Genomic DNA, 10,326 nt, shown 5'->3' with positions numbered 1-10,326 from the left:
AAAGGGCGCCGTTTCCAAGCTTTATCAGCTTTTTTTCCCTAATGGCATTGAACAGTGTACATTTGTCAAACAATGGGAGACGGATTTGAATATGCAGTTGGGGCCACAAACTTGGGAGTGTTATTTTGAAACAGGCTACACAATGCTCAATATCCGCTAAGCTCCAGGAAAACTGTTTTAAAATAATATATCGGTGGTACCATACTCCGGCCAAATTGCATAGATTCTATGCCCTCATTGAAGACGAATGCTGGCGAGGATGTGGTGCGGTGGGCACATATTTACATATCTGGTGGCACTGCCCAACCGTTGCCTCCTTATGGAAGGAAGTTTTTGCCTGGCTGGGTAGCTTACTGGCCCTGGATATTGCTGCCAGCGCTCGGGTGGCCTTATTATATGATTTTCCCACCCTGGTGCCTGAGAAGTACCACCGGGCTTGTAGTCAACTGTTCATCGCCACTCGTAGTCTCATAGCAACCAACTGGAAATCTGGGAGGGTCCCATCGCTCAAGGAGGTGAAAGCGAAATTCTCTTCGTATCATCGTCTGGCCCACCTGACTGCGGCTAGGCATCGCCGGCTGGCTGCTTTTACCTCCACTTGGAAACCTTTCAATGCTGGCCTGGGATAGTCCGCCCTCATTCTGATTTGCCATTGGGTTGATATCGCACTACCCATGATAGGTCTACCTTCCTATGGTGTAAGCATTTTCTAATACAGCTCCTAACACTAACCAACTGTGTATTATTTGCGGTACTCTATGCCACTTCTGATGTTTTTTAGTCCAATAGACAGACTGTGGATGTATGCTACACATTTCTTCACCTGTGTAACTGCAGGGGGCAGATGGACAGATCGCTGTATGTAATGTTACTCTGTCAGGGGGAGGGTGGTTCACGATAGGGATTGCCTTTGGGATTGGAGCAATCCGATGTTATGGACTCTTTACTGTTTGTTTTTTCAAGCTGATGTACTGTTATTTGGTATATTAAGAATACAAATTGTCAAATTAAAAAAAAAAAAAAAGCACAGCAAACATTAAATAAAGGAAATATGCCAAAGTTACATTCCCGGTGGCTCCACGTCAGGCACAGGGCCTGCTTCCAGCACTGCTCAGCACCTTTATTACTTTGAACAGCAGACAAGGTGAGAAGAATGCACAAGGATACCACATGTAAGAGAAATGGCTGGAAATAAAATGGAATAAAATTCAAGGACAGATGCAACAGACCTGCTCTATTGCACTGAAAGGAATTATAGTAAGGGGGGGACGGACAGACAGACAGCATACTGGGATGATTAGAAACAGAAATAGTACAGTAAGAGCTCAGACCGGATCACACAGCAGAGGAGCTGAAGAACTCTCTCTCTCACTTGCAGCCTCAGACAACAGCGGTGACTTGAGGGCATTTTTCAAGCCCATGGAGGCTGATCCAGCCCTGGTTTCCCACCAGCGTGAGCAAGCACACAATGGGGTAAGAGCAGGGGCTGAGAGAGGACTCAAAGCGCAGAAGGGGAGAATTAGGAAGAGCTTTCTACCAGTGATGGGCTCTCTCAGTGGAGACTAACAGCAGGTTAGATAAATATCTCTGGCTGGTCCAGCAAGAGCACCTCCTTCTCTGCCTATGGGAGAAGCTTGGATCAGTCACTCCCCTTTCCAGTCAGCTGTGCAAATTAAAAGCAATTCCAGGGTGTGGGGAGCTGGTCCCAGCCACCAGCTCACCCTGGCAGGACAGGCTGTGCATCTTCTTCTGATACAAGGATCTGGGAACCAGCCAGTCTGCCAGCACATCCATTTCAGACATGGGATCACCCTCTATCTCCGACTTAGATAAGACCCCAGCAGCAGGATACCGGCCACTGAGAGTCCAGTCAGTAGCCACTTGCTAAACGTCTCTTGGCGTTTCCTGCTCTCGGCTGCAGCATTATTTCCGTACAGCTCCACGAATGCATCCTGTCAGGCAAAAGACAAAAAAGTATTCAGAGGCAGGAATCAGCCACAGCTTTTATCCCTGCTCACCATGAGCCTCTCCCCTCAAAGCGCTGTGAAAATAAACAGGCAGACAAGGAAAAGATATGAGAGCATTTCACATTTGTTCCCTTAAGAACATAAGAAATTGCCATACTGGGTCAGACCAAGGGTCCATCAAGCCCAGCATCCTGTTTCCAACAGAGGCCAATCCAGGCCATAAGAACCTGGCAAGTACCCAAACACTAAGAAGATCCCATGCTACTGATGCAATTAATAGCAGTGGCTATTCCCTAAGTAAACTTGATTAATAGCCGTTAATGGACTTCTCCTCCAAGAACTTATCCAAACCTTTTTTGAACCCAGCTACACTAACTGCACTAACCACATCCTCTGGCAACAAATTCCAGAGCTTTATTGTGCGTTGAGTGAAAAAGAATTTTCTCTGATTAGTCTTAAATGTGCTACTTGTTAACTTCATGGAGTGCCCCCTAGTCCTTCTATTATCCGAAAGTGTAAATAACCGAGTCACATCTACTCGTTCAAGACCTCTCATGATCTTAAACATCTCTATCATATCCCCCCTCAGCCGTCTCTTCTCCAAGCTGAACAGCCCTAACCTCTTCAGCCTTTCCTCATAGGAGAGCTGTTCCATCCCCTTTATCATTTTGGTTGCCCTTCTCTGTACCTTCTCCATCGCAACTATATCTTTTTTGAGATGCGGTGACCAGAACTGTACACAGTATTCAAGGTGCGGTCTCACCATGGAGCGATACAGAGGCATTATGACATTTTCCGTTCTATTAACCATTCCCTTCCTAATAATTCCTAACATTCTATTTGCTTTTTTGACTGCCGCAGCACACTGAGCCGACGATTTTAAAGTATTATCCACTATGATGCCTAGATCTTTTTCCTGGGTGGTAGCTCCTAATATGGAACCTAACATTGTGTAACTACAGCAAGGGTTATTTTTCCCTATATGCATCACCTTGCACTTGTCCACATTAAATTTCATCTGCCATTTGGATGCCCAATCTTCCAGTCTCACAAGGTCCTCCTGTAATGTATCACAATCCACTTGTGATTTAACTACTCTGAATAATTTTGTATCATCTGCAAATTTGATAACCTCACTCGTCGTATTCCTTTCCAGATCATTTATAAATATATTGAAAAGCACCGGTCCAAGTACAGATCCCTGAGGCACTCCACTGTTTACCCTTTTCCACTGAGAAAATTGCCCATTTAATCCTACTCTCTGTTTCCTGTCTTTTAACCAGTTTGTAATCCACGAAAGGACATCGCCTCCTATCCCATGACTTTTTACTTTTCCTTAGAAGCCTCTCATGAGGAACTTTGTCAAACGCCTCCTGAAAATCCAAATACACTACATCTACCAGGTCACCTTTATCCACATGTTTATTAACCCCTTCAAAAAAGTGAAGCAGATTTGTGAGGCAAGACTTCCCTTGGGTAAAGCCATGCTGACTTTGTTCCATTAAACCATGTCTTTCTATATGCTCTGTGATTTTGATCTTGAGAATAGTTTCCACTATTTTTCCTGGCACTGAAGTCAGGCTCACTGGTCTATAGTTACCCGGATCGCCCCTGGAGCCTTTTTTAAATATTGGGATTACATTGGCCACCCTCCAGTCTTCAGGTACAATGGATGATTTTAATGATAGGTTACAAATTTTAACTAATAGATCAGAAATTTCCTTTTTTAGTTCCTTCAGAACCCTAGGATGCATACCATCTGGTCCAGGTGATTTGCTACTCTTTAGTTTGTCAATCTGGCCTACTACATCTTCCAGGTTCACAGTGATTTCGTTCAGTTCGTCTGACTCATCACCCCTGAAAACCATCTCTGGAACTGGTATCTCCCCAACATCCTCACTAGTAAACATGGAAGCAAAGAATTCATTTAGTCTTTCTGCAATGGCCTTATCTTCCCTAAGAGACCCTTTAACCCCTCGGTCATCTAATGGTCCAACCGACTCCCTCACAGGTTTCTTGCTTTGGATATATTTAAAAAAGTTTTTATTATGAGTTTTTGCCTCTATGGCCAACTTCATTTCAAATTCTCTCTTTGCCTGTCTTATCAATGTTTTACACTTAACCTGACAATGCTTATGTTTTATCCTATTTTCTTCAGATGGATCCTTCTTCCAATTTTTGAAGGTTTTTGACTAAAATAGCCTCTTTTACCTCATCTTTTAACCATGACGGTAATCGTTTTGCCTTCCTTCCACCTTTCTTAATGCGTGGAATACATATGGACTGCGCCTCTAGGATTGTATTTTTAAACAATGTCCAAGCCTGTTGAACACTTTTAACCTTTGCAACTGCACCTTCTGCAGATGTGTGCAGAGAGGAAAGCTGCAGAGTGCGCAGTCACACCAAGTTATATCATCTCTCTGTACTCTGAACAAAATCTCAAAAGTAATTCTAAGAATTTTTAGAATCCAGTTTCCAAGAAAGCAAAATAGAGGCAGCAGGAGATGAATTAGTTGTGCCGAAGTGGCGTCATATCGTGCTGTGCAGGAAGGGGTGTGGGGTGGCAGGAGCAAGGTGGGAGTCCCAGACAAGGCAGCAGAGTAGGAGATGGGAGTGCAGAGTGAATCCTTCAGGCCCAGCAGCCCGACTGCACCCTACCACGCACAGCCCATCTCTTCCTTTAACATAAGCCCAATTCTTCAGGCCCGCCCTCCCCATGAACAGAATTCACTTCCTAGCATCTGTAGCCCATACTTGCTTCAGGTCGAATAAAATAAATGAAATTCCTCCCTATCCCCTCTGTCAGCCCAGATCCAAGCCTCCCTCTCAGGGATGAAATCCAAATGTAAGAACGGTGCAGAGGAGGAGTCCCCACATTAATGTAACCAGAAGGAAGAGCGTGACTGAGTGACTTGCAAGAGTTGTGCCTTCCCAGCGCACTGCAGTTTCCTCCTTGGGTGCACCGCTTAATCTCAGCAGACAGGGTACATCCCCCTCCCTTAAGGGAGGGGGAGGGAGAATAATGGTCACTAATTAGGGGACAGGGGAATTGCATCGCCCCTACCACCCTGTCATTGCTGGGGGGACCGGAAGAACTCACTGCCCCTGGTTCCTTGTTGAGGGATCATGGAATAGGTGCATTAGCTCTTCCTGTGCCTTAAAAGCTAATTTAGCATCCCCTGTTAAGCGATGGAGGTTTTGGTAGTAGGAGTGAGGGGACCCCTATACGTGTAGAATTCCTGCAGCTGGGCCGAGCCATCGTCATTTCCTGGAAGGGGGGCTGGACACAGCCTCACCAGGTCTGAGAACGGTGCTTGTGGTGTCGGGGCTGATGCAACCTGTAAATATATGGGACAAGCAGGGCGGCACAAAATCTTAGCCCCGTAATCCCCAAACCTATTGATTCATTATCTTGCCCATACAGGCGTAGCCCTGCTTCTACAGCACTCCGTTAGTCACTTTCCAGGGGTTATAGTGTAGATAAACATCCTCTATCCCACAGACCATCCTATGCAATCACTATAATTATCCCATGGAGAGCCCTGCTCAGCAAGAGGATGATTTGTCTCTGGCTGTGTTGCAAGATTCACCTGTCCCATGGATTGGATCAGTGAGAATACCGGGCCTCACCCCACTTCAGGGAGAGTCTGAACACAATTGCATTCCTCTCATTCCTAAGTGCTTGGAGATTGTTTGCTTTTCAGCGAGTTACTTATAATAGACCTCCTATGTTCCTGATCTCCCAGGCAGCAGTGGTGCATTGGTGAGCTCACAGCTGATGCCATACAGGGGTGTGTGGCACCCACAGCAATTAAACAAATTCTAAAGCCCTGAACATCCGCCTACAGGTACATAAACCAGAGGGCTGCCACTTAGCATGAGCCATGAAAAGCAAGCTGCTGCCAACTATCTGCATCCAGTAACACAAAGGTAGAGCTCAGACAACTGTGGAGGCTCAAGCAGAGTCAGGCAGCAGGGGGTTTACACATTTAGCAAGGGACAGCCAGGTCTATATGGAAAGTAAGGATGCAACAATGCATTGCCTTAAGCTCTACACAGCACCCAAACCAGCCCTCTGACATGCCAATGCAATATCATGCATGTAAAAACATACAGCCCTGTTTTTACATGCACACACAGCCATCTCTCCTGGGTATGTGATGCTATATTTTAATGAGACGCAGTATTAAAGAGGACATGGTTAGCTAAAATTTGGTGGCCCTATCGCTCAAAAGCATCGAGAGCCCAGGACGTGTGGCTATGTGCAGGCTGGAAAACAAAAGCATGTTTTAGCCGGTTGCAGATAACTGACATACACCATATACACACACACCTGCAACGTATATATCATGTGCTCACAAGTTTTTTGTTTTTTTCATAATAGAGCAGCTACATTTTCCCCTAATTTTACTCTTTCGGATAATAGGACTAGGGGGCACTCCATGAAGTTAGCATGTGGCACATTTAAAACAAATCAGAGAAAGTTCTTTTTTACTCAACGCACAATAAAGCTCTGGAATTTGTTGCCAGAGGATGTGGTTAGTGCAGTTAGTATAGCTGGGTTTAAAAAAGGATTGGATAAGTTCTTAGAGGAGAAGTCCATTACCTGCTATTAAGTTCACTTTCGGCTCGATCCAGTAAGGCCGTGGTAAAAACAGTGAGGTAGTGTCAGGCGCACCCTTCCTCCCCGCACGCACAGTTCTCTTCACTAACTCCCCAATACTCTCCTCTAATCGCATGCAAATGCATGCCGCGGCTGTGAAGCGTTAGGGAAGGGTTATGCCCGCGCAACCCATTTTACTGTATAGGCGCTGTAACAGCGCCTATACAGTAAAATGGGTTGCGCTGGTACCTGTCATTTCAAATGACATTTGAAATGACAGGCACCAGGAAGTGTAAAAAAGTTTAAAAAGTGTAAAAAACAAAAAACCTGTGTGTTATATAAAAAAATAAAACAATTTTAAATACCTGTCGGAGGGCCGTGGGTCCAGGCGGCCGGTGGGCGGCGGGCAGCCATCAGCGGCATCCGGTAGTCCCTTCTCCCTTCCTCCCTCCCTCCCCTGCCTGGATGAGCGCCAAAATCGCACGGGCGGGGTCGGCAGCGGGGGGGGGGGGGGGGGGCGCGGCAGCAGGATCCGGGAGCAGCGGGTAGGCAGCAGCGGGGTCCGGGGGGGCAGGGGCAGAGGCAGCGGGGGGGGGGGGGGCGGCAGCAGGATCCGGGAGCAGCGGGTAGGCAGCAGCGGGGTCCGGGGGGGCAGGGGCAGCGGCAGCGGGGGGGGGGGGGGGGGGCAGCAGCAGCAGGATCCGGGAGCGGCGGGTAGGCAGCAGCGGGGTCCGGGGGTGGCAGCGAGATCCGGGGAGCCAGCAGCGGCAGCATGTTCGATCGCGCAGGCAGGTAGGTGGCAAAGTAAAGATGGCCGCCAGCACGGGAAAATCGTGCAATTGGCCGCTGAAGACGTGACGTCACACCCCGTGACGCCAAACGTTGTGACGTCACGTCTTCAGCGGCCAATTGCACGATTTTCCCGTGCAGGCGGCCATCTTTACTTTGCCACCTACCTGCCTGCGCGATCGAACATGCTGCCGCTGCTGGCTCCCCGGATCTCGCTGCCACCCCCGGACCCCGCTGCTGCCTACCCGCCGCTCCCGGATCCTGCTGCCGCCCCCCCCGCTGCCCCGGACCCCGCTGCTGCCTACCCGCCGCTCCCGGATCCTGCTGCCGCCCCCCCCCCGCTGCCGACCCGCCCGTGCGATTTTGGCGCTCATCCAGGCAGGGGAGGGAGGAAGGGAGAAGGGACTACCGGATGCCGCTGATGGCTGCCCGCCGCCCACCGGCCGCCTGGACCCACGGCCCTCCGACAGGTATTTAAAATTGTTTTATTTTTTATATAACACACAGGTTTTTTGTTTTTTACACTTTTTACACTTACCATAGCAGGCCCGAGCCTTGCTACTTTTTCGTTTGTTTTTTTTTGCCCTGGTCCCGTCCGGACGGGGCTGCAGGAGACCGGACGGGACCAGGGCGGGTAAGCAATGTTTTTACCCTACACTACACTACACTAACTCCTACTAGGGGGAGGCGGTAAACTAGCAGGTTAAGGCCGCGGCAGAACAGCGGGTTACGGAGGAGATAATATCAGCGCCCGTTACAGTATCGCAGGGGAATAGCTAATTCCTTCATTATACAGCTTTTTCGTTCATTTACATGCCGGGTGCGGAAAGGGTTATGCGTCTGTTTTCAGAAGCGATACGGACGCGTGAAACTGGACACTGTATCGCCGAACTGCCTTGCGCGCCCGAATTGTGCGCTACGAGCACGTTACAGACGGGCAATCCTCGAGCGGACGATACTGGATCGAGCTGTTAGAGAATAGTCACTGCCATTAGCAATGGTAACATGGAATAGACTTAGTTTTTGGGTACTTTCCAGGTTCTTATGGCCTGGATTGACCACTGTTGGAAACAGGATGCTGGGCTTGATGGACCCTTGGTCTGACCCAGTAAGGCCTGTTCTTATGTTCTTATGCAGCACAAGCAGTACTAAGTCATAGGAACTACAGAGACCAGGTTTTGTTTTAATTTTTTCATATGCTCAACTGAGACTTATCAGGTGGTGTTAAATTTTCCTTATTGATAAGGGTGTATTGGTCAACCAGCAATTTTTGGCATTGGAGGTAATCTGCATGGCATTTAGATATGAGTGCTATTAGCTAGGTGTTTGTTTGGACATTTGTTCTGGACACTAATCCCCTTATTGCATCTGCACCAGGGATAGGGGAGCTGATATCCGTCTTCTCTATACCACGTTAATACTTAGTTAGGCTCCAACCCCGGTTATTTGTAAACCGACATGATATGATCGGTATCATGAATGCCGGTATAAAACAAGCACTAAAGAATAATAAAAGAAACGTGTCCAAAGTGGACGTCCACCTCTCCCGGGCCCTCGATGCCACAGGCCAATGAGCTCCTGCACTAGAGAGAAAGCGTGCGTGCAGCCGGAGCTGGGGATGGGGGAAGGGCTGCATTGGCATTTTTACCGCAAAAGCTTCGATTGCAGAAAAGGTGGCAAACCCGGGGAGCGACTGGAGAGGCGTGGGGTGGAGACCCCGAGAGCTGCATCACGGTCCGCCCCCGGTGGCCATGGCTTGGAAGGGAGGGGGAGTGGCCCGCCTTACCCAGCCTCCATTGTCCCGCACCCAGGGCTCCAGGTGCTGGCTGAAGTAGGCGCTCATCCAGCCCACGATGTCCGGCACCAGGGCGCCCATGCCCTTGTCGGCGCTCTCCACGCTCAGCGCCCCCCCGAAGGAGAAGAAGGCGATGATGCGGCCCCAGTTGACGCCGTCCCGGAAGAGCTCGGTCACCACCTGCTGGAAGCTCTGCTGCGCGCACTCGGCGCTGAGCTGCAGCTGCGCCGCCAGGTCGCTGAAGGCCCTGCGGTAGCGGAGCTCGAACTCGTCCCCCGCCTGCTGCAGGGCCCGCTTCACCGGCTCCGCCTGGCAGGAGGGGCTCCCGTTCGGCAGCCCCGGCCACGCGTGCCCCTTCTGCCGCAGCTTGTACGAGACAAAGTCCAGCACCAGGGCCCTGCTCACGTCCGCCATGACCGCGGCGAGCCCATGTCCGTCGGGCCCTCCCCCTTCAGCCCGGGGGCGGCGAAGGCTCCATCCCGCTGCGCGAGCCCACGGGCCCGCACTCTTATCCAGGGAGAGGCACCGCCCGCGGCAGCCCAGGGGGCGGGGCGCCCTCCTCGGGGCTCGCATGCCATTGGCCAGGGGTCCTCCAGCCTGGCCGCACGGTTCTGGCCCCGCCCACTCCCTGCTCTATTGTGGGAGGGAGCGATGAGGCCCGCCTATCTCGCGTGATTGGCATGTCGATTAAGCAATCGGAACAGAGGGGAACTCGGGCACCTGCGCGCCGCCTCAGCTAGCGTTATCGAGTCTGTCTTACGCACCTATTTCCGCTTCCGGGGAAACGAGGGAGGGTGCGGGCGGGGTTAGGGATGTAGCCGCGTGACCCTCTCCTCCCTCTGCTGTGTGTCCGCAGGCTCCCTCCCTCACGGGTCGGGTCCCCTCCCCCCCGCTGCTTTCCCTCCTGATTTCCCTGCCCTCGCTGCTTTCCCTCCCCCCCCCTCATGGGTCGGGTCCCCTGCTTTCTCTCCTCCCTCCCGGGTCCCCTGCCCTCGCTGCTTTCCCTCCCCCCCCCCTTCACGGGTCGGGTCCCCTGCCCTCGCTGCTTTCCCTCCCCCTCCCCCCCCCCCCTCATGGGTCGGGTCCCCTGCTTTCCCTCCTCCCTCCCGGGTCCCCTGCCCTCGCTGCTTTCCCCCCCCCCCCCCCTTCACGGGTCGGGTCCCCTGCCCTCG

General features: G+C 50.9%; 1 protein-coding gene across 1 annotated transcript; it reads right to left on the bottom strand.

Annotated features, from left to right (window-relative positions):
- Positions 1 to 1,060: 1,060 nt before the first annotated feature.
- Positions 1,061 to 9,709, bottom strand: BCL2L1 (BCL2 like 1). Its single transcript, XM_029611607.1, has 2 exons — positions 9,146 to 9,709; positions 1,061 to 1,952 (listed from the first exon to the last, which is right to left on the bottom strand). The coding sequence occupies exons 1-2, from the start codon at positions 9,566 to 9,568 to the stop codon at positions 1,815 to 1,817; spliced, it is 561 nt and encodes a 186-aa protein (XP_029467467.1). The 5' UTR covers positions 9,569 to 9,709; the 3' UTR covers positions 1,061 to 1,814.
- Between the last annotated feature and the right edge of the window lie 617 nt (positions 9,710 to 10,326).

Source organism: Rhinatrema bivittatum, chromosome 8 (assembly GCF_901001135.1).
Source record: "Rhinatrema bivittatum chromosome 8, aRhiBiv1.1, whole genome shotgun sequence".
In the NCBI taxonomy this organism is placed as follows: Eukaryota; Metazoa; Chordata; class Amphibia; order Gymnophiona; family Rhinatrematidae; genus Rhinatrema; species Rhinatrema bivittatum.
This window is presented reverse-complemented; position numbering and strand designations above follow the sequence as displayed.

Coding starts and splice junctions, on each gene's coding strand:
- BCL2L1 (XM_029611607.1), bottom strand. CDS start 9,568: ATGGCGGACGTGAGCAGGGCCCTGGTGCTGGACTTTGTCTCGTACAAG. Junction 1,953..9,145: donor TGCGGGACAATGGAGGCTGG/GTAAGGCGGGCC, acceptor TTTGCCTGACAG/GATGCATTCGTGGAGCTGTA.